This window comes from Oncorhynchus masou, chromosome 32 (genome assembly GCF_036934945.1).
Source record: "Oncorhynchus masou masou isolate Uvic2021 chromosome 32, UVic_Omas_1.1, whole genome shotgun sequence".
Classification (NCBI taxonomy): domain Eukaryota; kingdom Metazoa; phylum Chordata; class Actinopteri; order Salmoniformes; family Salmonidae; genus Oncorhynchus; species Oncorhynchus masou.
In genome coordinates, this window is record NC_088243.1 from 3,571,213 (window position 1) to 3,598,712 (window position 27,500).

General features: G+C 56.2%; 2 protein-coding genes across 2 annotated transcripts in view; both read right to left on the reverse strand.

Moving 5' to 3' along the window:
- Positions 1–27,500, reverse strand: part of zfyve26 (zinc finger, FYVE domain containing 26) — a 126,701-nt gene that overhangs the window by 77,179 nt on the left and 22,022 nt on the right. The window contains 10 exon segments of the mRNA XM_064955546.1: positions 788–1,021; positions 2,252–2,422; positions 5,674–5,802; positions 10,959–11,228; positions 17,364–17,610; positions 19,935–20,080; positions 20,903–21,056; positions 21,319–21,338; positions 22,209–22,862; positions 26,465–26,668. Coding sequence (XP_064811618.1) covers positions 788–1,021; positions 2,252–2,422; positions 5,674–5,802; positions 10,959–11,228; positions 17,364–17,610; positions 19,935–20,080; positions 20,903–21,056; positions 21,319–21,338; positions 22,209–22,862; positions 26,465–26,668 — 2,229 coding nt within the window.
- On the reverse strand, positions 5,946–10,872 carry LOC135526654 (basic proline-rich protein-like). Its single transcript, XM_064955188.1, has 3 exons — positions 10,868–10,872; positions 6,493–6,564; positions 5,946–6,207 (listed from the first exon to the last, which is right to left on the reverse strand). Exons 1-3 carry the CDS (start codon positions 10,870–10,872, stop codon positions 5,946–5,948), a joined length of 339 nt encoding a protein of 112 aa, XP_064811260.1.

The window sequence follows — 27,500 nt, forward strand, 5'->3', positions numbered from 1 at the left end:
AACAGAGGAGAAACGGAGGAGAAACAGGAGTAGAGGAGAAATGGAGGAGAAACAGGAGGAGAGGAGAAACAGAGGAGAAACAGAGGAGAAACAGGAGGAGAGGAGAAACGAAGGAGAGGAGAAACGGAGGAGAAACAGGAGAAGAAACAGGAGGAGAAACAGAGGAGAAACGGAGGAGAAACAGGAGGAGAGGAGAAACGGAGGAGAAATAGGAGGAGAGGAGAAACAGGAGGAGAAACGGGAGGAGAAACGGGAGGAGAAACGGGAGGAGAAACAGGAGGAGAAATGGGAGAAACAGAGGAGAGGAGAAACGGAGGAGAGTAAAATACAATTCTGTTTCTATTCTGCTGTTTTATCGCATGTGCAAAGATGTCAGAGAAAAATATATTTTTTAAATAAAATAAAATAAATCTGTTACAGGAACAATTGGAGTTTAGTGCCTTGCTCAAGGGCACATCGACAGATTTATCACCGAGTCATCTCAGGGAATCAAACCAACAACCTTTCAGTTACTGGCCCAACGCTCTTAACTGCTAGGCTACCTGCCGCTGTTGTTTGCTTAGCGAGTACCACTTCCACCCAATTCGGGCACATACCTGGCTCCGAACCGGGACCTCCTTTAAGAGTCTCTGCCACTCAAAAGCAAACGCTTGAGCACGGACTCCCTTTTGTTACACGTACATACATATTCATATGAGTATGGCCCCAGCGGGAATCAAACCCATTGACGTTACAAGCGCCATGCTCTACCAACTGACCCACACAGGAAGGAGGTGAATACACCCACCTTCAGATCCCAGGCTGCGTATTAACACCGAAGCCAGCGTGTTGACGTAGTCCACGAAGCTCCTCATGTAGTCTGGCCTGCAGGGGGAGCCCTGGGGCTCGAAGGGACACAGCTGGTCCATCGACCGCAGCAGCTGCTTCATGGAGGAACGGACCGGGTGGGATTCCAACTCCGACTGTCTCAGACTGGCCTGCTCCACCAGGGCTGTTAGAAGGGCACCAGCAGGACTCTCCACTACAGAGACACAACGCATTATACACTTAGTTATACACTAACCAAAAACCCTAACCCTAACCCTAGCCCACTAACCCTAACCCTAGCCCCCTAACCCTAGCCCCCTAGCGCACTAACCCTAGCCCACTAACCCCCTAGCCCCAGCCCCTAAACCTAGCCCCCTAACCCTAGCCTCTAACCCCCTAGCCCTAGCCCCCTAACCCTAGCCCTCTAACCCCTAGCCCCTAACACAAGCCCCCTAACCCTAGGCCCCTAACCCCTAACCCTAGCCCACTAACCCTCTAACCCTAGCCCCCTAACCCTCTAACCCTAGCCCCCTAAACCTACCCCCTAACCCTAGCCCCCTAAACCTAGCACCCTAGCCACCTAACACAAGCCCCCTAACCCTAGGCCCCTAACCCTAGCCCCCTAACCCTCTAACCCTAGCCCACTAACCCTAGCCACCTAACCCTCTACCCCTAGCCCCCTAACCCTAGCCCCTAACCCTAGCCACCTAACCCCCTAACCCTCCAACCTTAGCCCTCTAACCCTAGACCCCTAACCCTAGACCCCTAACCACCTAGGCCACTAACCCTAGCCCTCTAACCCTAGCCCTAGCCCCCTAACCCCAGCTCCCTAGCCTCCTAACCCTCAAACCCTAGCCCCCTAACCCTAGCCCCCAAACACACTAACTATAGCCCCCTAACTCTAGCCCCCTAACCATTCAGACTGGCCTGCTCTACCAGGGCTGCTAGGAGGGCACCAACACCACCACCCTCCACTAACCTAGCCGGGTCTGTGATGCTAACCTAGCCGGGGTCTGTGATGCTAACCTAGCCGGGGTCTGTGATGCTAACCTAGCCGGGGTCTGTGATGCTAACCTAGCCGGGGTCTGTGATGCTAACCTAGCCGGGGTCTGTGATGCTAACCTAGCCGGGGTCTGTGATGCTAACCTAGCCGGGGTCTGTGATGCTAACCTAGCCGGGGTCTGTGATGCTAACCTAGCCGGGGTCTGTGATGCTAACCTAGCCGGGGTCTGTGATGCTAACCTATCCAGGGTCTGTGATGCTAACCTAGCCGGGGTCTGTGATGCTAACCTAGCCGGGGTATGTGATGCTAACCTATCCAGGGTCTGTGATGCTAACCTAGCCGGGGTCTGTGATGCTAACCTATCCAGGGTCTGTGATGCTAACCTAGCCGGGGTCTGTGATGCTAACCTAGCCGGGGTATGTGATGCTAACCTATATATACCTGTGGTTTCTGTAGCGGTGGACAGGGTCAGCAAGGTGATCTCTAGGTGCTGTGCCAGGCTCAGTCGGGTAGCGATGCCCTCCTCACTCAGCACAGGGTGGCAGCACAGCAACACGTCTTGTATACAGCAGCCTAAAGGACTGGACGCAACATGGTCCTCCACAATGGATTCTAGAAAGTACACAGCAGGGAGGGAGAGAGAGAGAGAAACACTGAACATTAACTCAACTCTTCTGTCTGAAAATCCAGACCCCGTTTTGTGTTAACCCTTTACACTCTTGGGAATTGGCCTATATGGATAGGGCTGAATTGAAACGGCAACAGTTGCCCAATTAGCAGGAGGGAAGGGGGAGGGGCAACTTCTTTCATCTGTCACTCAAAAGACATACAGAACTGTGACGTCACGTATTGCATGTCACTGAACAGCCACGACGTTCTAATGTAGGAGTTTGTAATGTCCAAATGTGCCATGTAGAGGGCTAACATCCCACACCTTGTACTCTGTGTCATGTAGAGGGCTAACATCCCCCACCTTGTACTCTGTGTCATGTAGAGGGCTAACATCCCACACCTTGTACTCTGTGTCATGTAGAGGGCTAACATCCCCCACCTTGTACTCTGTGCCATGTAGAGGGCTAACATCCCACACCTTGTACTCTGTGTCATGTAGAGGGCTAACATCCCCCACCTTGTACTCTGTGCCATGTAGAGGGCTAACATCCCCCACCTTGTACTCTGTGTCATGTAGAGGGCTAACATCCCCCACCTTGTACTCTGTGCCATGTAGAGGGCTAACATCCCACACCTTGTACTCTGTGCCATGTAGAGTCCTAACATCCCCCACCTTGTACTCTGTGTCATGTAGAGGGCTAACATCCCACACCTTGTACTCTGTGTCATGTAGAGGGCTAACATCCCACACCTTGTACTCTGTGTCATGTAGAGGGCTAACATCCCACACCTTGTACTCTGTGCCATGTAGAGGGCTAACATCCCCCACCTTGTACTCTGTGTCATGTAGAGGGCTAACATCCCCCACCTTGTACTCTGTGCCATGTAGAGTCCTAACATCCCCCACCTTGTACTCTGTGTCATGTAGAGGGCTAACATCCCACACCTTGTACTCTGTGTCATGTAGAGGGCTAACATCCCACACCTTGTACTCTGTGCCATGTAGAGTCCTAACATCCCCCACCTTGTACTCTGTGTCATGTAGAGGGCTAACATCCCACACCTTGTACTCTGTGTCATGTAGAGAGCTAACATCCCCCACCTTGTACTCTGTGTCATGTAGAGGGCTAACATCCCACACCTTGTACTCTGTGCCATGTAGAGTCCTAACATCCCCCACCTTGTACTCTGTGTCATGTAGAGGGCTAACATACCACACCTTGTACTCTGTGCCATGTAGAGGGCTAACATCCCACACCTTGTACTCTGTGTCATGTAGAGGGCTAACATCCCCCACCTTGTACTCTGTGCCATGTAGAGGGCTAACATCCCCACCTTGTACTCTGTGCCATGTAGAGGGCTAACATCCCCCACCTTGTACTCTGTGTCATGTAGAGGGCTAACATCCCACACCTTGTACTCTGTGTCATGTAGAGGGCTAACATCCCCCACCTTGTACTCTGTGTCATGTAGAGGGCTAACATCCCCCACCTTGTACTCTGTGTCATGTAGAGGGCTAACATCCCCCACCTTGTACTCTGTGTCATGTAGAGGGCTAACATCCCACACCTTGTACTCTGTGTCATGTAGAGGGCTAAAATCCCCCACCTTGTACTCTGTGCCATGTAGAGGGCTAACATCCCACACCTTGTACTCGGTGCCATGTAGAGGGCTAACATCCCACACCTTGTACTCGGTGCCATGTAGAGGGCTAACATCCCACACCTTGTACTCGGTGCCATGTAGAGGGCTAACATCCCCCACCTTGTACTCTGTGTCATGTAGAGGGCTAAAATCCCCCACCTTGTACTCTGTGCCATGTAGAGGGCTAACATCCCACACCTTGTACTCGGTGCCATGTAGAGGGCTAACATCCCACACCTTGTACTCGGTGCCATGTAGAGGGTTAACATCCCCCACCTTGCACTCGGTGCCATGTAGAGGGCTAACATCCCCCACCTTGTACTCTGTGTCATGTAGAGGGCTAACATCCCACACCTTGTACTCTGTGCCATGTAGAGGGCTAACATCCCCCACCTTGTACTCTGTGTCATGTAGAGGGCTAACATCCCCCAACTTGTACTCTGTGTCATGTAGAGGGCTAACATCCCCCACCTTGTACTCTGTGCCATGTAGAGGGCTAACATCCCCAACCTTGTACTCTGTGTCATGTAGAGGGCTAACATCCCACACCTTGCACTCTGTGCCATGTAGAGGGCTAACATCCCACACCTTGCACTCGGTGCCATGTAGAGGGCTAACATCCCCCACCTTGTACTCTGTGTCATGTAGAGGGCTAACATCCCACACCTTGTACTCGGTGCCATGTAGAGGGCTAACATCCCCCACCTTGTACTCTGTGTCATGTAGAGGGCTAACATCCCACACCTTGTACTCGGTGCCATGTAGAGGGCTAACATCCCACACCTTGCACTCTGTGCCATGTAGAGGGCTAACATCCCACACCTTGTACTCTGTGCCATGTAGAGGGCTAACATCCCACACCTTGTACTCTGTGTCATGTAGAGGGCTAACATCCCCCACCTTGTACTCTGTGCCATGTAGAGGGCTAACATCCCACACCTTGTACTCTGTGCCATGTAGAGGGCTAACATCCCCCACCTTGTACTCTGTGTCATGTAGAGGGCTAACATCCCACACCTTGTACTCTGTGTCATGTAGAGGGCTAACATCCCCCACCTTGTACTCTGTGTCATGTAGAGGGCTAACATCCCCCACCTTGTACTCTGTGTCATGTAGAGGGCTAACATCCCCCACCTTGTACTCTGTGTCATGTAGAGGGCTAACATCCCCCACCTTGCACTCTGTGCCATGTAGAGGGCTAACATCCCACACCTTGTACTCGGTGCCATGTAGAGGGCTAACATCCCCCACCTTGCACTCTGTGCCATGTAGAGGGCTAACATCCCACACCTTGCACTCTGTGCCATGTAGAGGGCTAACATCCCCCACCTTGCACTCTGTGCCATGTAGAGGGCTAACATCCCCCACCTTGCACTCTGTGCCATGTAGAGGGCTAACATCCCACACCTTGTACTCTGTGCAATGCCATGTAGTAGTTGATACAGAGGGGAATGACAGCACTAACAGACTGGTACCCAGGCTATATGCATATTCAGATCATGGTCACCAATGTTTTTTTTGACATTGGCATTTTTTTTTGACATTGTGAGAGATTGGGTACCTAAGGCAAATACACTTATAAACTTGTTTAATGTAGCAGGGCTCACCTGTCTTGGCGGGGCCCTTGTTGCCACTATGGCTGGCTGTGTGGTTGAGGATCTTCCCCATCTGTTGGAGCATCGCAGGAAACCCTCGGATACCCTCAGAGTGTTTCACCTTGGGTTCCACCCTCAGTCCTGAGGAACGGAGAGACAACAGGGTTAGAAAGGGATCCGCTATGTCCCATGAGGAAAGGGGAACGGAGGGGACTAGGGGACGGAGGGGACTAGGGGGACGGAGGGGACCAGGGAGACGGAGGGGACCAGGGGGACGGAGGGGACTAGGGGGACGGAGGGGACCAGGGAGACGGAGGGGGACGGAGGGGGACCGGGAGACGGAGGGGACCAGGGAGACGGAGGGGACCAGGGGGACGGAGGGGACCAGGGGGACGGAGGGGACTAGGGGGACGGAGGGGACCAGGGAGACGGAGGGGACCAGGGGGACGGAGGGGACCAGGGAGACGGAGGGGACTAGGGGGACGGAGGGGACCAGGGGGATGGAGGGGACCAGGGGATGGAGGGGACCAGGGGGACGGAGGGGGACTAGGAGACGGAGGGGACTAGGGGGACGGAGGGGACCAGGGGACGGAGGGGACTAGGGGACGGAGGGGACTAGGGAGACGGAGGGGACTAGGGGGACGGAGGGGACCAGGGGGATGGAGGGGACCAGGGGGATGGAGGGGACCAGGGGGACGGAGGGGACCAGGGGACGGAGGGGACCAGGGAGACGGAGGGGGACTAGGGAGACGGAGGGGACGAGGGGGACGGAGGGGACCAGGGGGACGGAGGGGACTAGGGGATGGAGGGGACTAGGGAGACGGAGGGGACTAGGGGGACGGAGGGGGACTAGGGGGACGGAGGGGACCAGGGGGACGGAGGGGACCAGGGAGACGGAGGGGACTAGGGGATGGAGGGGACTAGGGGGATGGAGGGACTAGGGGATGGAGGGGACCAGGGGGACGGAGGGGACCAGGGGGACGGAGGGGACCAGGGGACGGAGGGGACTAGGGGGACGGAGGGGACTAGGGGGACGGAGGGGGACTAGGGGACGGAGGGGACTAGGGGGACGGAGGGACCAGGGAGACTGGGGACGGAGGGGACTAGGGGACGGAGGGGACCAGGAGACTAGGGAGACGGAGGAGACTAGGGGGACGGAGGGGGACAGGGAGACGGAGGGGACTAGGGGGACGGAGGGGGACGGAGGGGGCTAGGGAGATGGAGGGGGACTAGGGGATGGAGGGGACTAGGGGGATGGAGGGGACCAGGGGGATGGAGGGGACCAGGGGATGGAGGGGACCAGGGGGACGGAGGGGACCAGGGAGACGGAGGGGAACTAGGGAGACGGAGGGGGACTAGGGAGACGGAGGGGGACTAGGGAGACGGAGGGGGACTAGGGAGACGGAGGGGACTAGGGAGACGGAGGGGGACTAGGGAGACGGAGGGGACTAGGGAGACGGAGGGGACTAGGGGAACGGAGGGGACCAGGGGAACGGAGGGGACCAGGGAGACGGAGGGGACCAGGGAGACGGAGGGGACCAGGGAGACGGAGGGGACCAGGGAGACGGAGGGGACCAGGGAGACGGAGGGGGACCAGGGGGACGGAGGGGACCAGGGAGACGGAGGGGACCAGGGGGACGGAGGGGACCAGGGAGACGGAGGGGACCAGGGAGACGGAGGGGACCAGGGAGACGGAGGGGACCAGGGAGACGGAGGGGACCAGGGAGACGGAGGGGACCAGGGGGACGGAGGGGACCAGGGAGACGGAGGGGACCAGGGAGACGGAGGGGGACTAGTGGGACGGAGGGGACCAGGGAGACGGAGGGGACCAGGGGACCTTTACCAGGGGGACGGAGGGGACCAGGGGGACGGAGGGGACCAGGGAGACGGAGGGGACCAGGGGGACGGAGGGGACCAGGGAGACGGAGGGACCAGGGAGACGGAGGGGACCAGGGAGACGGAGGGGACCAGGGAGACGGAGGGGACTAGGGGGACGGAGGGGGCTAGGGAGACGGAGGGGGACAGGGAGACGGAGGGGACTAGGGGACGGAGGGGACGGAGGGGGCTAGGGGAGACGGAGGGGACTAGGGAGACGGAGGGACTAGGGAGACGGAGGGGACTAGGGGGACGGAGGGGGCAGGGAGACGGAGGGGACTAGGCAGACGGAGGGGACTAGGGGGCGGAGGGGCCAGGGAGACGGAGGGACTTTAGACGGAGGGGACTAGGGGACGGAGGGGGCTAGGGAGACGGAGGGGACTAGGTAGACGGAGGGGACTAGGGGGCGGAGGGGGCTAGGGAGACGGAGGGGACTAGGGAGACGGAGGGGACTAGGGAGACGGAGGGGACTAGGGGGACGGAGGGGGCTAGGGAGACGGAGGGGACTAGGGAGACGGAGGGGACTAGGGAGACGGAGGGGGACTAGGGGACGGAGGGGGCTAGGGAGACGGAGGGGGACGGAGGGGACTAGGGAGACGGAGGGGACTAGGGGGACGGACGGGGCTAGGGAGACGGAGGGGGACAGGGAGACGGAGGGGGACGGAGGGGGCTAGGGAGACGGAGGGGACTAGGGAGACGGAGGGGACTAGGAGACGGAGGGGACTAGGGAGACGGAGGGGACTAGGGAGACGGAGGGGGACTAGGGGACGGAGGGGGACGGAGGGGACCAGGTAGTCGGAGGGGACTAGGGGACGGAGGGGACTGGGGAGACGGAGGGGACTAGGGAGACGGAGGGGACTAGGGAGACGGAGGGGACTAGGGGGACGGAGGGGACCAGGGAGACGGAGGGGACCAGGGAGACGGAGGGGACTAGGGGGACGGAGGGGACTAGGGGGACGGAGGGGACTAGGGGGACGGAGGGGGCTAGGGAGACGGAGGGGGCTAGGGAGACGGAGGGACTAGGGGGACGGAGGGGACAAGGGGGACGGAGGGGACTAGGGGGACGGAGGGGACTAGGGGACGGAGGGGACTAGGGGAACGGAGGGAGACGGAGGGGACTAGGGAGACGGAGGGGACTAGCGAGACGGAGGGGACTAGCGAGACGGAGGGGACTAGGGGGACGGAGGGGACTAGGGGGACGGAGGGGACTAGGGAGACGGAGGGGACTAGGGGGACGGAGGGGACTAGGGGGACGGAGGGGACTAGGGGGACGGAGGGGACAAGGGGGACGGAGGGGACAAGAGGGACGGAGGGGGACTAGGGGACGGAGGGGGACTAGGGAGACGGAGGGGACTAGGGGGACAGAGGGGACTAGGGGGACGGAGGGGGACCAGGGAGACGGAGGGGGACTAGGGAGACGGAGGGGACTAGGGAGACGGAGGGGGACTAGGGAGACGGAGGGACTAGGGGAATGGAGGGGGACTAGGGGACGGAGGGGACTAGGGGGACAGAGGGGACTAGGGGGACAGAGGGGACTAGGGGGACAGAGGGGACTAGGGGGACAGAGGGGACTAGGGGGACGGAGGGGACTAGGGAGACGGAGGGGACTAGGTAGACGGAGGGGACTAGGGGGCGGAGGGGGCTAGGGAGACGGAGGGACTAGGGAGACGGAGGGGACTAGGGGGACGGAGGGGGCTAGGGAGACGGAGGGGACTAGGTAGACGGAGGGGACTAGGGGGCGGAGGGGGCTAGGGAGACGGAGGGGACTAGGGAGACGGAGGGGACTAGGGAGACGGAGGGGACTAGGGGGACGGAGGGGCTAGGGAGACGGAGGGGACTAGGTAGACGGAGGGGACTAGGGGGACGGAGGGGGCTAGGGAGACGGAGGGGACTAGGGAGACGGAGGGGGACTAGGGGGACGGAGGGGGCTAGGGAGACGGAGGGGGACGGAGGGGACAAGGGAGACGGAGGGGACTAGGGGGACGGAGGGGGCTAGGGAGACGGAGGGGGACAGGGAGACGGAGGGGGACGGAGGGGGCTAGGGAGACGGAGGGGACTAGGGAGACGGAGGGGACTAGGGAGACGGAGGGGACTAGGGAGACGGAGGGGACTAGGGAGACGGAGGGGGACTAGGGGGACGGAGGGGGACTAGGGGACGGAGGGGGCTAGGGAGACGGAGGGGGACGGAGGGGACTAGGTAGACGGAGGGGACTAGGGACGGAGGGGACTGGGGAGACGGAGGGGACTAGGGAGACGGAGGGGACTAGGGAGACGGAGGGGACTTTAGGGGGACGGAGGGGACCAGGGAGACGGAGGGGACTAGGGGGACGGAGGGGACTAGGGGACGGAGGGGACTAGGGGGACGGAGGGGGCTAGGGAGACGGAGGGGACTAGGGAGACGGAGGGACTAGGGGGACGGAGGGGACTAGGGGGACGGAGGGGACTAGGGGGACGGAGGGGACTAGGGGGACGGAGGGGACTAGGGGGACGGAGGGGACTAGGGGGACGGAGGGGACTAGGGGAACGGAGGGAGACGGAGGGGACTAGGGAGACGGAGGGGACTAGCGAGACGGAGGGGACTAGCGAGACGGAGGGGACTAGGGGGACGGAGGGGACTAGGGGGACGGAGGGGACTAGGGAGACGGAGGGGACTAGGGGGACGGAGGGGACTAGGGGGACGGAGGGGACTAGGGGGACGGAGGGGACAAGGGGGACGGAGGGGACAAGAGGGACGGAGGGGACTAGGGGACGGAGGGGGACTAGGGAGACGGAGGGGGACTAGGGGGGACAGAGGGGACTAGGGGGACGGAGGGGGACTAGGGAGACGGAGGGGGACTAGGAGACGGAGGGGGACTAGGGAGACGGAGGGGGACTAGGGAGACGGAGGGGGACTAGGGAGACGGAGGGGGACTAGGGAGACGGAGGGGACTAGGGGAATGGAGGGGGACTAGGGGGACGGAGGGGACTAGGGGGACAGAGGGGACTAGGGGGACAGAGGGGACTAGGGGGACAGAGGGGACTAGGGGACGGAGGGGACTAGGGGGACGGAGGGGACTAGGGGGACGGAGGGGACTAGAGGGACAGAGGGACAGAGGGGACTAGGGGTACAGAGGGGACTAGGGAGACAGAGGGGACTAGGGGGACGGAGGGGACAAGGGGGACGGAGGGGGACTAGGGGGCTATAGTATTCTATGCTACCCCATCCCACCCCACTGTATCCTATCCTGTACCCCACTCCATCCTACCCCAACCCATCCTCCCCCACTCTATCCTCATTCTATCCTACCCCACTCCATTCTACCCCACACTACCCCACCCTATCCTAACCCACCCCATCCTCTTTCTATCCTACCCCACTCTATGCTACCCCACTCTATCCTATCCTGTACCCCCCCCCACCGTACCCCACCCCCTCCACCTACCTCTTCCCTCCAGACTGCTGTGTAGCCGTCTCTCTGCCGTGTCCAGTAGCTGTCTGGAGGTTTTCCACAGCTGGCAGTGACAGCAGGCCAGGTCGAAGGCAGCCATGGCAGGGGGGCTGAGCTCCTCCAGGAGGGTATGCAGGAGGCCTGTCCCTGGGGGGTCCAGGACACAGCGGCCCAGCCAGTAGCCCTCCTCCAGGGACGGAACGGGGCGACCAGGGGTGGAAAGGAGACGGTCTGCCACGTCAGAGACGGAATAGAAAGCCATGCCTAACGAGAGACAGACAGGGAGTCAGACTCTAACCCCACCTCTACAGACAGGGAGTCAGCCTCTAACCCCAGGGAGTCAGCCTCTAACCCCACCTCTACAGACAGGGAGTCAGCCTCTAACCCCAGGGAGTCAGCCTCTAACCCCACCTCTACAGACAGGGAGGCAGCCTCTAACCCCAATGCTACAGACAGGGAGTCAGCCTCTAACCCAACCTCTACAGACAGACAGGTAGTCAGCCTGTAACCCCACCTCTACAGACAGGGAGTCAGCCTCAACCCCAATGCTACAGACAGACAGGGAGTCAACCTCTAACCCAACCTCTACAGACAGACAGGGAGTCAGCATCTAACCCACCTCTACAGACAGGGAGTCAGCCTCTAACCCCACCTCTACAGACAGGTAGTCAGCCTCTAACCCCAATGCTACAGACAGACAGGGACAGCCTCTAACCCCAATGCTACAGACAAGGAGTCAGCCTCTAACCCCAATGCTACAGACAGGGAGTCAGCCTCTAACCCCAATGCTACAGACAGACAGGGAGTCAGCCTCTAACCCCACCTCTACAGACAAGAAGTCAGCCTCTAACCCCAATGCTACAGACGGGGAGTCAGACTCTAACCCCAATGCTACAGACAGGGAGTCAGCCTCTAACCCCAATGCTACAGACAGACAGGTAGACAGCCTGTAACACCACCTCTACAGACAGACAGGTAGACAGCCTGTAACCCCAATGCTACAGACAGACAGGTAGACAGCCTCTAACCCCACCTCTACAGACAGGGAGTCAGCCTCTAACCCCACCTCTACAGACAGGGAGTCAGCCTCTAACCCCACCTCTACAGACAGGGAGTCAGCCTCTAACCCCAATATTACAGACAGACAGTGAGCCAGCCTCTAACCCCAATGCTACAGACAGACAGGAGTCAGCCTCTAACCACACCTCTACAGACAGGGAGTCAGCCTCTAACCCCACCTCTACAGACAGACAGGGAGTCAGCCTCTAACCCCAATGCTACAGACAGGTAGTCAGCCTCTAACCCCAGGGAGTCAGCCTCTAACCCCACCTCTACAGACAGGGAGGCAGCCTCTAACCCCAATGCTACAGACAGGGAGTCAGCCTCTAACCCAACCTCTACAGACAGGGAGTCAGCCTCTAACCCCAATGCTACAGACAGACAGGGAGTCAACCTCTAACCCAACCTCTACAGACAGACAGGGAGTCAGCATCTAACCCACCTCTACAGACAGGGAGTCAGCCTCTAACCCCAATGCTACAGACAGACAGGGACAGCCTCTAACCCCAATGCTACAGACAGGGAGTCAGCCTCTAACCCCAATGCTACAGACAGACAGTGAGTCAGCCTCTAACCCCACCTCTACAGACAGACAGGGAGTCAGCCTCTAACCCCAGGGAGTCAGACTCTAACCCCAATGCTACAGATAGGGAGTCAGCCTCTAATCCCAATGCTACAGACAGGGAGTCAGCCTCTAACCCAAATGCTACAGACAGGGAGTCAGCCTCTAACCTCCACTCTACAGACAGACAGGGAGTCAGCCTCTAACCCCACCTCTACAGACAAGAAGTCAGCCTCTAACCCCAATGCTACAGACGGGGAGTCAGACTCTAACCCCAATGCTACAGACAGGGAGTCAGCCTCTAACCCCAATGCTACAGACAGGGAGTCAGCCTCTAACCCCACTTCTACAGACAGGGAGTCAGCCTCTAACCCCACCTCTACAGACAGGGAGTCAGCCTCTAACCCCAATATTACAGACAGACAGTGAGCCAGCCTCTAACCCCACCTCTACAGACAGACAGGTAGACAGCCTGTAACCCCAATATTACAGACAGTGAGCCAGCCTCTAACCCCAATGCTACAGACAGACAGGTAGACAGCCTCTAACCACACCTCTACAGACAGGGAGTCAGCCTCTAACCCCACCTCTACAGACAGACAGGGAGTCAGCCTCTAACCCCAATGCTACAGACAGGTAGTCAGCCTCTAACCCCAATGCTACAGACAGACAGGGAGTCAGCCCCTAACCCCACCTCTACAGACAGGGAGTCAGCCTCTAACCCCAATGCTACAGACAGGGAGTCAGCCTCTAACCCCAATGCTACAGACAGGTAGTCAGCCTCTAACCCCACCTCTACAGACAGACAGGGAGTCAGCCTCTAACCCCACCTCTACAGACAGGGAGTCAGCCTCTAACCCCACCTCTACAGAGGGAGTCAGCCTCTAACCCCAATGCTACAGACAGGTAGTCAGCCTCTAACCCCACCTCTACAGACAGACAGGGAGTCAGCCTCTAACCCCACCTCTACAGACAGGGAGTCAGACTCTAACCCCAATGCTACAGACAGGGAGTCAGCCTCTAACCCCACCTCTACAGACAGGGAGTCAGCCTCTAACCCCACCTCTACAGACAGGGAGTCAGTCTCTAACCCCAATGCTACAGACAGGGAGTCAGCCTCTAACCCCACCTCTACAGACAGGGAGTCAGCCTCTAACCCCACCTCTACAGACAGGTAGTCAGCCTCTAACCCCAATGCTACAGACAGACAGGGACAGCCTCTAACCCCAATGCTACAGACAAGGAGTCAGCCTCTAACCCCAATGCTACAGACAGGGAGTCAGCCTCTAACCCCAATGCTACAGACAGACAGGGAGTCAGCCTCTAACCCCACCTCTACAGACAAGAAGTCAGCCTCTAACCCCAATGCTACAGACGGGGAGTCAGACTCTAACCCCAATGCTACAGACAGGGAGTCAGCCTCTAACCCCAATGCTACAGACAGACAGGTAGACAGCCTGTAACACCACCTCTACAGACAGACAGGTAGACAGCCTGTAACCCCAATGCTACAGACAGACAGGTAGACAGCCTCTAACCCCACCTCTACAGACAGGGAGTCAGCCTCTAACCCCACCTCTACAGACAGGGAGTCAGCCTCTAACCCCACCTCTACAGACAGGGAGTCAGCCTCTAACCCCAATATTACAGACAGACAGTGAGCCAGCCTCTAACCCCAATGCTACAGACAGACAGGGAGTCAGCCTCTAACCACACCTCTACAGACAGGGAGTCAGCCTCTAACCCCACCTCTACAGACAGACAGGGAGTCAGCCTCTAACCCCAATGCTACAGACAGGTAGTCAGCCTCTAACCCCAGGGAGTCAGCCTCTAACCCCACCTCTACAGACAGGGAGGCAGCCTCTAACCCCAATGCTACAGACAGGGAGTCAGCCTCTAACCCAACCTCTACAGACAGACAGGTAGTCAGCCTGTAACCCCACCTCTACAGACAGGGAGTCAGCCTCTAACCCCAATGCTACAGACAGACAGGGAGTCAACCTCTAACCCAACCTCTACAGACAGACAGGGAGTCAGCATCTAACCCACCTCTACAGACAGGGAGTCAGCCTCTAACCCCACCTCTACAGACAGGTAGTCAGTCTCTAACCCCAATGCTACAGACAGACAGGGACAGCCTCTAACCCCAATGCTACAGACAAGGAGTCAGCCTCTAACCCCAATGCTACAGACAGGGAGTCAGCCTCTAACCCCAATGCTACAGACAGACAGGGAGTCAGCCTCTAACCCCACCTCTACAGACAGGGAGTCAGCCTCTAACCCCAGGGAGTCAGACTCTAACCCCAATGCTACAGATAGGGAGTCAGCCTCTAATCCCAATGCTACAGACAGGGAGTCAGCCTCTAACCCAAATGCTACAGACAGGGAGTCAGCCTCTAACCTCACCTCTACAGACAGACAGGGAGTCAGCCTCTAACCCCACCTCTACAGACAAGAAGTCAGCCTCTAACCCCAATGCTACAGACGGGGAGTCAGACTCTAACCCCAATGCTACAGACAGGGAGTCAGCCTCTAACCCCAATGCTACAGACAGGGAGTCAGCCTCTAACCCCACCTCTACAGACAGGGAGTCAGCCTCTAACCCCACCTCTACAGACAGGGAGTCAGCCTCTAACCCCAATATTACAGACAGACAGTGAGCCAGCCTCTAACCCCACCTCTACAGACAGACAGGTAGACAGCCTGTAACCCCAATATTACAGACAGTGAGCCAGCCTCTAACCCCAATGCTACAGACAGACAGGTAGACAGCCTCTAACCCCACCTCTACAGACAGACAGGGAGTCAGCCTCTAACCCCAATGCTACAGACAGGTAGTCAGCCTCTAACCCCAATGCTACAGACAGACAGGGAGTCAGCCCCTAACCCCACCTCTACAGACAGACAGGGAGTCAGCCTCTAACCCCAATGCTACAGACAGGGAGTCAGCCTCTAACCCCAATGCTACAGACAGGTAGTCAGCCTCTAACCCCACCTCTACAGACAGACAGGGAGTCAGCCTCTAACCCCACCTCTACAGAGGGAGTCAGCCTCTAACCCCAATGCTACAGACAGGTAGTCAGCCTCTAACCCCACCTCTACAGACAGACAGGGAGTCAGCCTCTAACCCCACCTCTACAGACAGGGAGTCAGCCTCTAACCCCACCTCTACAGAGGGAGTCAGCCTCTAACCCCACCTCTACAGAGAGGGAGTCAGCCTCTAACCCCAATGCTACAGACAGGGAGTCAGCCTCTAACCCCAATGCTACAGACAGGGAGTCAGCCTCTAACCCCAATGCTACAGACAGGTAGTCAGCCTCTAACCCCACCTCTACAGACAGACAGGGAGTCAGCCTCTAACCCCACCTCTACAGACAGGGAGTCAGCCTCTAACCCCACCTCTACAGAGGGAGTCAGCCTCTAACCCCACCTCTACAGAGAGGGAGTCAGCCTCTAACCCCAATGCTACAGACAGGGAGTCAGCCTCTAACCCCAATGCTACAGACAGACAGGGAGTCAGCCCCTAACCCCACCTCTACAGACAGACAGGGAGTCAGCCTCTAACCCCACCTCTACAGACAGACAGGGAGTCAGCCTCTAACCCCACCTCTACAGACAGACAGGGAGTCAGCCTCTAACCCCACCTCTACAGAGGGAGTCAGCCTCTAACCCCACCTCTACAGAGAGGGAGTCAGCCTCTAACCCCACCTCTACAGACAGGGAGTCAGCCTCTAACCCCACCTCTACAGACAGGGAGTCAGCCTCTAACCCCACCTCTACAGACAGGGAGTCAGCCTCTAACCCCACCTCTACAGACAGACTGGGAGCCAGCCTCTAACCCCACCTCTACAGACAGGGAGTCAGCCTCTAACCCCACCTCTACAGACAGACAGGTAGACAGCCTGTAACCTCACCTCTACAGACAGGGAGGCAGCCTCTAACCCCACCTCTACAGACAGGGAGGCAGCCTCTAACCCCAATGCTACAGACAGGGAGTCAGCCTCTAACCCCACCTCTACAGTCAGGGAGTCAGTCTCTAACCCCACCTCTACAGACAAGGAGTCAGCCTCTAACCCCACCTCTACAGACAAGGAGTCAGCCTCTAACCCCACCTCTACAGACAGGGAGTCAGCCTCTAACCCCACCTCTACAGACAGGGAGTCAGCCTCTAACCCCACCTCTACAGACAGACAGGTAGACAGCCTCTAACCACCTCTACAGACAGACAGGGAGTCAGCCTCTAACCCCACCTCTACAGACAGGGAGTCAGCCTCTAACCCCACCTCTACAGACAGACAGGTAGACAGCCTCTAACCACCTCTACAGACAGACAGGGAGTCAGCCTCTAACCCCACCTCTACAGACAGGGAGTCAGCCTCTAACCCCACCTCTACAGACAGACAGAATCTAACCCCAATGCTACAGAAAGCCTCTAACCCTAACTTGACAGAAACACACACAGATCTATATAGGGTAGAAGGACTTATCTAACAGAGAGGATTAATGAGTTATAGTTTTCACACACGATAAGAGGACATTCACAAAGTAAAAGCACCTAAATAACCGTCCTATCAAATGAGAACCGAGCAGTCTTGTGTTAAGACAGGTGAGATGTTATGTGGAAGACAAGTACACAGACACACAGGAACGACGTTTTATTGTGATCGTACGGAAGTCTACTTGTTCGTTTCACTTAGAGTTGACTGCCCTGACCGTACGTCTTTCTGGATAAGAGTGTCTGTTAAATTACATTTTTTTTTTTTAAACAATTAACGTACCTGCAGCGGCAGCACTCCCGATGGCCTGCAGGGTGGAGCGCCCACTACTTCCCAGGCGACTACGCCCCGGGGCGGGCGCCACGGCCGTCGCTCCCAGGCCCTCTGAGGAAGAGGAGGATGAAGATAAAGAGTGGGTCTCCATCTTCTGCTCCACGCGACCCAACTCCTCCAGGACTTCCCGGTAACGTTCCATGAAGACCAGTTCCCCAAAGCACCATGACCCCTCCAGGCCAAACATCAGAGACACCTACACAGAGGTCAAAAAGGTCAGAGAAACCTAGACAGAGGTCAAAAGGTCAGAGAAACCTACACAGAGGTCAAACATCAGAGACACCTACACAGAGGTCAAAATTGGTCAGAGAAACCTACACAGAGGTCAAAAAGGTCAGAGAAACCTACACAGAGGTCAAAAAGGTCAGAGAAACCTACACAGAGGTCAAAAAGGTCAGAGAAACCTACACAGAGGTCAAAAGGTCAGAGAAACCTAGACAGACAGATAGATAAGAGGACCAGGATGCTACCAACCAGAGATGTAAACCATGTCACACAATATCACAACACTACATGCTACCCAACCCAACAGCCAGTCCTAACTCACTCCCTGGACCATCCGCGTTTCCAACCCGTCAACCCCTGGAGATCTGACGGGTTGGAAAACACGTATAACAGGTGTAATTGTAAAGATGTCACCAGTATTGCAGACGGCCTTAAAGATCTGCAAATATTGAAGGAATCGGGTCAAGAGGAAGGGGGGTCCTAACCTGTAACCCTGGGTCCTAACCTGTAACCCTGGGTCCTAACCTGTAACCCTGGGTCCTAACCTGTAACCCTGGGTCCTAACCCTGTAACCCTGGGTCCCAACCCTGTAACCCTTGGTCCTAACCCGTAACCCTTGGTCCTAACCCGTAACCCTGGATCCCAACCTGTAACCCTTGGTCCTAACCCTATAACCCTTGGTCGTAACCCATAATCCTGGGTCCTAACCCTATAACCCTGGGTCCTAACCCTGTAACCCTGGGTCCTAACCCTGTAACCCTGGGTCCTAACCCTGTAACCCTGGTTCCTAACCCGTAACCCTGGGTCCTAACCCTGTAACCCTGGGTCCTAACCCTGTAACCCTGGGTCCTAACCCTGTAACCCTGGTTCCTAACCCGTAACCCTGGGTCCTAACCCTGTAACCCTGGGTCCTAACCCATAACCCTGGGTCCTAACCCTATAACCTAACACTAACCCTGGGTCCTAACCCTATAACCCTGGTTCCTAACCCGTAACCCTGGGTCCTAACCAGTAACCCTGGGTCCTAACCCTGTAACCCTGGGTCCTAACCCTGTAACCCTGGTTCCTAACCCGTAACCCTGGGTCCTAACCCTGTAACCCTGGGTCCTAACCCTGTAACCCTGGGTCCTAACCCGAAACCCTGGGTCCTAACCCGTAACCCTGGGTCCTAACCCTGTAACCCTGGGTCCTGACCCTCTAACCCTGGGTCCTAACCCTGTAACCCTGGGTCCTGACCCTCTAACCCTGGGTCCCAACCCGTAACCCTGGGTCCTAACCCGTAACCCTGGGTCCTAACCCGTAACCCTGGGTCCTAACCCTATAACCCTGGGTCCTAACCCCGTAACCCTGGGTCCTAACCCCGTAACCCTTGGTCCTAACCCTGTAACCCTGGGTCCTAACCCTATAACCCATGGTCCTAACCCATAACCCTGGGTCCTAACCCTATAACCCATGGTCCTAACCCATAACCCTGGGTCCTAACCCTGTAACCCTGGGTCCTAACCCTATAACCATGGGTACTAACCCTATAACCCTTGGTTCTAACCCGAAACCCTGGGTCCTAACCCCATAACCCTGGGTCCTAACCCTATAACCCTGGTTCCTAACCCGTAACCCTGGGTCCTAACCCCGTAACCCTGGGTCCTAACCCTATAACCCTGGGTCCTAACCCTGTAACCCTTGGTTCTAACCCGAAACACTGGGTTCTAACCCTGTAACCCTGGGTCCTAACCTGTAACCCTGGGTCCTAACCTGTAACCCTGGGTCCTAACCCGTAACCTAACCCTGTAACCCTTGGTCCTAACCCTGTAACCCTTGGTCCTAACCCTATAACCCTGGTTCCTAACCCGTAACCCTGGATCCCAACCTGTAACCCTTGGTCCTAACCCTATAACCCTGGGTCCTAACCCGTAACCCTGGATCCCAACCTGTAACCCTTGGTCCTAACCCGTAATCCTGGGTCCTAACCCCGTAACCCTGGTTCCTAACCCTATAACCCTGGGTCCTAACCCTGTAACCCTGGGTCCTAACCCTGTAACCCTGAGTCCTAACCAGTAACCCTGGGTCCTAACCAGTAACCCTGGGTCCTAACCCTGTAACCCTGGTTCCTAACCCGTAACCCTGGGTCCTAACCCTGTAACCCTGGTTCCTAACCCCGTAACCCTGGGTCCCAACCCGTAACCCTGGGTCCCAACCCGTAACCCTGGGTCCCAACCAGTAACCCTGGGTCCCAACCCGTAACCCTGGGTCCTAACCCGTAACCCTGGGTCCTAACCCGTAACCCTTGGTCCTAACCTGGTGTGCTTCCATGTAGTTTCCTCGGCGGATGCAGGCCATGAGCAGGGACTCAGGTGGAGACAGCATGGCCGGAACTACCCAGCTACCCATACTTCCACAGGGGCACACCTCCCACTCCGACCGCCCGGCTCCTCCACTCCCATCTGGAACAGGGGACAACAGTTCTAGAAGGAACCACGCTGAGTATACCAAACATTAAGAACACCTTCCGAATATTGAGTTGCACCCCGTTTGGCCCTCAGAACAGCCTCAGTTCGTCAGGACATGGACTCTACCAGGTGTCGAGAGCGTTTCACAGGGATGCTGACCCATGTTGTCTCCAATGCTTCCCAGTTGTGTCAAGTTGGCTGGATGTCCTTTGGGTGGTGGACCATTCTTGATACACACGGGGAAACTGTTGAGGGTGGAAAAACCCAGCACCGTTGCAGTTCTTGACACAAACCGGTGCGCCCTGGCACCTACTACCAAACCCCGTTCAAAGACACTTTTAAATATTTTGTCTTCCCCATTCACCCTCTGAATGGCACACGTAAGGGCACAATGGCTCACGTAATTAGGAAAAACCATAAGAACTTAGCAGAAAATAGGCTTTATATGTTGCTTCCTGTGTCACCCGAGGGGCTGCTCACCTGAGGGGCTGCTTACCTGGGGGGCTGGCTGCTTACCCGGGGGGCTGCTCACCTGAGGAGCTGCTTACCTGAGAGGCTGGTGCTGACCTGAGGAGCTGCTTACCTGAGGAGCTGCTTACCCGAGGAGCTGCTTACCCGAGGAGCTGCTTACCTGAGAGGCTGGTGCTGACCCGAGGAGCTGCTTACCCGAGGGGCTGCTTACCTGAGAGGCTGGTGCTGACCCGAGGAGCTGCTTACCCGAGGGGCTGCTTACCTGAGAGGCTGGTGCTTACCCGAGGGGCTGCTTACCCGAGGGGCTGCTTACCCGAGGGGCTGCTTACCCGAGGGGCTGCTTACCGGAGGGGCTGGCGCTGACCTCTCCCTTGTGTATCTCTGTGGAGGGTTGTCTGTCAGAGTGTTGTCGTCTCGGCCTTTTCCTCCTCCTGACCCCAGTACTGCTGCTACTTCCTTTTAGACAGGAAGCAGGACTGGCTGCTGGAGACGCCTGGGGCTGGGTGGGGGGTCTGAGACTGGGGGGGGGTAGCAGAGGTAACAGTTAGACCTGGAGCTGGGGGGGGTCTGAGACTGGGGGGTAGCAGAGGTAACAGTTAGACCTGGAGCTGTGGGGGGGGTCTGAGACTGGGGGGTAGCAGAGGTAACAGTTAGACCTGGAGCTGGGGGGGGTCTGAGACTGGGGGGTAGCAGAGGTAACAGTTAGACCTGGAGCTGGGGGGGGTCTGAGACTGGGAAGGTAGCAGAGGTAACAGTTAGACCTGGGGCTGGGGGTCTGAGACTGGAGGGGGTAGTAGAGGTAACAGTTAGACCTGGGGCTGGGGGGTCTGAGACTGGAGGGGGTAGTAGAGGTAACAGTTAGACCTGGGGCTGGCGGGTCTGAGACTGGGAAGGTAGCAGAGGTAACAGTTAGACCTGGCGCTGGGGGGGGTCTGAGACTGGAGGGGGTAGCAGAGGTAACAGTTAGACCTGGAGCTGTGGGGGGGGGGGGTCTGAGACTGGGGGGTAGCAGAGGTAACAGTTAGACCTGGAGCTGGGGGGGGTCTGAGACTGGGGGTAGCAGAGGTAACAGTTAGACCTGGAGCTGGGGGGGGTCTGAGACTGGGAAGGTAGCAGAGGTAACAGTTAGACCTGGCGCTGGGGGGGTCTGAGACTGGAGGGGGGTAGTAGAGGTAACAGTTAGACCTGGGGCTGGGGGGTCTGAGACTGGAGGGGGTAGTAGAGGTAACAGTTAGACCTGGGGCTGGGGGGGGTCTGAGACTGGAGGGGGGGTAGTAAAGGTAACAGTTAGACCTGGGGCTGGGGGGGGGTCTGAGACTGGGAAGGTAGCAGAGGTAACAGACCTCTAGCTGGGGGTGGAGGTCAGAGACACTGGCCCATATTCACAGATAATCTCAGAGGAGTGCTGATATAGCCGAGGGATAATGTTGTGGACAAGGGGATGAGCAGACACTATGAATACACACCACTGAATTTACACTGCTCATTTACACTGCTCATTTACACTGTCACACTTCAGCACACACTGACCAAACCCAGCTTCCTCCCTTAGCTGTTAACTCCCTCCCCACTACAGCGGTCTGGTATAAACATCGCTGCTCTGCTAGTTTTCTGGTTGAGGTTGAGGTTAGTGTTACTGGTTGTAACTTACCGTTGCCGCTGTCCTGGTTGGAAGTGATAATCTGTAGCCTCCACTGGGCTTCTGCCGTCCTCTTGGACAGTCTCTGCAGCCGCGCCCCGAAAGCCTCTGCCGTCACAGAGCAGCCCAGACTCTCTGCCGCCTCTGCCTCCCCGGCCAGAGCCCTGCCCTCCTCCTGCCCCGCCCGCTGACCCACGACCACCACCCCTTCCAGACTCTCTCTCAGCAGCCGTAGGAACCCCTCCATGGCCCCGAGGTCCACTAGGAAGCCCCTGCAGCCTGCCGTCAAGTGGCCCAGATCAAGGTGACTCCGTTGGGACGCTGAGAAGGGGAAGTTAGGGGGTTGGTGATGGTTCTCTTTTGTCATTTTGCCTTGATCCTCTTCTCCTCTTCCAACTACTTCGGCTTTGCTCAAGCTTTCTTTCTCCTCCTGTCCGTCTCCTCTCTTATTCCCTTCATGTTGTCCTTTTCTCTTCTTCTCTTCGGAGTGTTCTGTCTGGCCTGTGCTCGTCGTCGCCCCCTGATGGTTGTGGAGGGTAAAATCGGCGATGGACAGGAAGAGCAGAGAGAAGATGTTCTCCAGTAGTTCCAGACGGAACATAGCAGGTACTGCCTCCAGGTAGATCTGACACTCAGACAGGTAGAGCTGGAACAGGGGAGGACAGTCTAGAGGCGGGGAGAGAGCGAGAGCGAGACACATGAGAGAGAGAGAGACACAGAGAGACACGAGAGAGAGAGAGACACGAGAGAGACGAGAGACGAGAGAGAGACACGAGAGAGAGACGAGAGAGAGAGAGAGAGGGAGAGAGAGACACGAGAAAGAGAGAAACACACGAGAGAGAGACAGCGAGAGAGACAGCGAGAAACACACACAAGAGAGAGAGAGACACACAAGAGAGAGAGAGACACACACAAGAGAGAGAGAGACACACACAAGAGAGAGAGAGACACACACAAGAGAGAGAGAGACACACACAAGAGAGAGACACACACAAGAGAGAGAGACACACACAAGAGAGAGAGACACACACAAGAGAGAGAGACACACACAAGAGAGAGAGACACACACAAGAGAGAGAGAGAGAGAGAGACACAAGAGGGAAAGAGAGAGAAAGAAAATCAAATCAGAATAAACCAAATTACAAGCAAGTCAAAACAATAAAACATGACCTATTAGGAAACACAAAGCAACATGCAGTGCCATCTGGCCCTAAACGGACACCACAAACTATTTGACCATAGTTACTGATCGGGAAGCCTTCAAATCTTGACAAAGTACAGACACAGTGAGAACAGCCTTGCCATTGAGAAGGCTTGCCACAAGAAACCCTGGTTCCCTGCAGAGGAACGGCCATGAAACCGCTGCACCACAGCTGAACCTGAGACAGAGATGAATTTCCTGACAAATTATTATTTTTTTTAAATCTAAAACAATTAGAGAGTGTGTCATTTCCCCAAATGTGAAACCATTATTCAAAAGGTTTGATTGTGTTAATATTGTAAATGAATAACTTAATTTCCAAAGTACGCTTTGGCAATATGCACATTGTTACATCAGGCCAAAAAAGCAGTTTGAAATTAATTGAGAGTGAAAATAGTTAATAATTAAACAAATTACCCCCGTTGCGAAATTTCAGCTGCCCCTTGGGGGGGGTTGAGGCTTGACTACAGTAAAGTACCTTGGAGGGGGGGGGTTGAGGTTTGACTACAGCAAAGTACCTTGGAGGCGGGGGTTTGAGGTTTGACTACAGCAAAGTACCTTGGAGGGGGAGGGGTTGAGGTTTGACTACAGCAAAGTACCTTGGAGGGGGGAGGGGGGGTTGAGGTTTGACTACAGTAAAGTACCTTGGAGGGGGGAGGGGGTTGAGGTTTGACTACAGCAAAGTACCTTGGAGGGGGTTGAGGTTTGACTACAGCAAAGTACCTTGGAGGGGGGAGGGGGGTTGAGGTTTGACTACAGCAAAGTACCTTGGAGGGGGAGGGGGTTTGAGGTTTGACTACAGTAAAGTACCTTGGAGGGGGAGGGGGTTGAGGTTTGACTACAGCAAAGTACCTTGGAGGGGGTTTGAGGTTTGACTACAGCAAAGTACCTTGGAGGGGGAGGGGGTTGAGGTTTGACTACAGCAAAGTACCTTGGAGGGGGAGGGGAGGGGGTTGAGGTTTGACTACAGTAAAGTACCTTGGAGGGGGAGGGGAGGGGGTTGAGGTTTGACTACAGTAAAGTACCTTGGAGGGGGAGGGGAGGGGGTTGAGGTTTGACTACAGTAAAGTACCTTGGAGGGGGTTGAGGTTTGATTACAGTAAAGTACCTTGGAGGGGGGTTGAGGTTTGACTACAGTAAAGTACCTTGGGGGGGGTTGAGGTTTGACTACAGTAAAGTACCTTGGAGGGGGGTTGAGGTTTGACTACAGTAAAGTACCTTGGAGGGGGAGGGGGGTTGAGGTTTGACTACAGTAAAGTACCTTGGAGGGGGTTGAGGTTTGACTACAGTAAAGTACCTTGGGGGGGGGTTGAGGTTTGACTACAGTAAAGTACCTTGGGGGGGTTGAGGTTTGACTACAGTAAAGTACCTTGGAGGGGGAGGGGGGGGGTTGAGGTTTGACTACAGTAAAGTACCTTGGAGGGGGTTGAGGTTTGACTACAGTAAAGTACCTTGGAGGGGGTTGAGGTTTGACTACAGTAAAGTACCTTGGAGGGGGAGGGGGGTTGAGGTTTGACTACAGTAAAGTACCTTGGAGGGGGAGGGGGGTTGAGGTTTGACTACAGCAAAGTACCTTGGAGGGGGGTTGAGGTTTGACTACAGCAAAGTACCTTGGAGGGGGGGTTGAGGTTTGACTACAGCAAAGTACCTTGGAGGGGGTTGAGGTTTGACTACAGTAAAGTACCTTGGAGGGGGTTGAGGTTTGACTACAGTAAAGTACCTTGGAGGGGGGTTGAGGTTTGACTACAGTAAAGTACCTTGGAGGGGGGTTGAGGTTTGACTACAGTAAAGTACCTTGGAGGGGGTTGAGGTTTGACTACAGCAAAGTACCTTGGAGGGGGGTTGAGGTTTGACTACAGTAAAGTACCTTGGAGGGGGTTGAGGTTTGACTACAGTAAAGTACCTTGGAGGGGGAGGGGGTTGAGGTTTGACTACAGTAAAGTACCTTGGAGGGGGGTTGAGGTTTGACTACAGTAAAGTACCTTGGAGGGGGAGGGGGGTTGAGGTTTGACTACAGTAAAGTACCTTGGAGGGGGAGGGGGGTTGAGGTTTGACTACAGTAAAGTACCTTGGAGGGGGGGGTTGAGGTTTGACTACAGCAAAGTACCTTGGAGGGGGGTTGAGGTTTGACTACAGTAAAGTACCTTGGAGGGGGGTTGAGGTTTGACTACAGTAAAGTACCTTGGAGGGGGGGTTGAGGTTTGACTACAGTAAAGCACCTTGGAGGGGGGTTGAGGTTTGACTACAGTAAAGCACCTTGGAGGGGGGTTGAGGTTTGACTACAGTAAAGTACCTTGGAGGGGGAGGGGGGTTGAGGTTTGACTACAGTAAAGTACCTTGGAGGGGGGTGAGGTTTGACTACAGTAAAGTACCTTGGAGGGGGAGGGGGAGTTGAGGTTTGACTACAGTAAAGTACCTTGGAGGGGGGTTGAGGTTTGACTACAGCAAAGTACCTTGGAGGGGGGTTGAGGTTTGACTACAGTAAAGTACCTTGGAGGGGGTTGAGGTTTGACTACAGTAAAGTACCTTGGAGGGGGAGGGGGGTTGAGGTTTGACTACAGTAAAGTACCTTGGAGGGGGGTTGAGGTTTGACTACAGCAAAGTACCTTGGAGGGGGGTTGAGGTTTGACTACAGTAAAGTACCTTGGAGGGGGGTTGAGGTTTGACTACAGCAAAGTACCTTGGAGGGGGGTTGAGGTTTGACTACAGTAAAGTACCTTGGAGGGGGTTGAGGTTTGACTACAGTAAAGTACCTTGGAGGGGGAGGGGGTTGAGGCCTGACTACAGTGAAGTACCTTGGAGGGGGGTTGAGGTTTGACTACAGTAAAGTACCTTGGAGGGGGTTGAGGTTTGACTACAGTAAAGTACCTTGGAGGGGGGAGGGGGGTTGAGGTTTGACTACAGTGAAATACCTTGGAGGGGGGGGTTGAGGCCTGACTACAGTGAAGTACCTTGGAGGGGGTTGAGGTTTGACTACAGTAAAGTACCTTGGAGGGGGTTGAGGTTTGACTACAGTAAAGTACCTTGGAGGGGGGAGGGGGGTTGAGGTTTGACTACAGTGAAGTACCTTGGAGGGGGGTTGAGGCCTGGCTCCGGTCCTTCTCAGCCTCAGGTGTGGACTGCGAGGTGCCACAGTCGGAGCAGCCACTGTACCTGTGAGCGGTGATGCACATGGCGTACAGGGCGTATTTCATAGCGCAGAACCCTCTGTACAGAACCAGATTTCTCTGGACCATCGGACTGGGGCTGTCTACCACCACACTGAACTCATCTAGAGAGAGAGAGAGAGAGAGAGAGAGAGAGAGAGAGAGAGAGAGAGAGAGAGAGAGAGAGAGAGAGAGAAAACAGAGATTATATGTCTATATAAACTCAGCAAAAAAAGAAACGGCCCTTTTTCAGGACCCTCTCTCTGTGAAAGGGATAGTTCGTAAAAATCCAAATAACTTCGCAGATCTTCATTGTAAAGGGTTTAAACACTGTTTCTCGTGCTTGTTCAATGAACCATAAACAATGAATGAACACGAACCTGTGGAACGGTCCTTAAGACACAGACGGTAGGCAATTAAGGTCACAGTTATGAAAACGAAGGACACTAAAGAGGCCTTTCTACTGACTCTGAAAAACACCAAAAGAAACATGCCCAGGGTCCCTGCTCATCTGCGTGAACGTGCCTTAGTCATGCTGCAAGGAGGCATGAGGACTACAGATGTGGCCAGGGCAATAAATTGCAATGTCCGTACTGTGAGACGCCTAAGAGCACTACAGGGAGACAGGACGGACAGCTGACCATCCTCGCAGTGCCAGACCACGTGTAACAACACCTGCACAGGATTGGTACATCCGAACACCACACCTGCTGGACACGTACAGGATGGCTACAACAACTGCCCGAGTTACACCAGGAACACACAATCCCTCCATCAGTGCTCAGACTGTCCGCAGTAGGCTGGGAGAGGCTGGACTGAGGGCTTGTAGGCCTCACCAGATATCACCGGCAACAATGTCGCCTATGGGCACAAACCCACCGTTGCTGGACCAGACAGGACTGGCAAAAAGTGCTCTTCACTGACAAGTCGCGGTGTTGTCTCACCAGGGGTGATGGT

Bases quoted from the DNA above. Each gene is read 5' to 3' on its own strand.
- LOC135526654 (XM_064955188.1), bottom strand. The intron at 6,208-6,492 runs GTCCCCTCCGTC...TCCGTCTCCTAG, and splicing joins AGTCCCCCTCCGTCCCCCTA to TCCCCCTCCGTCCCCCTGGT.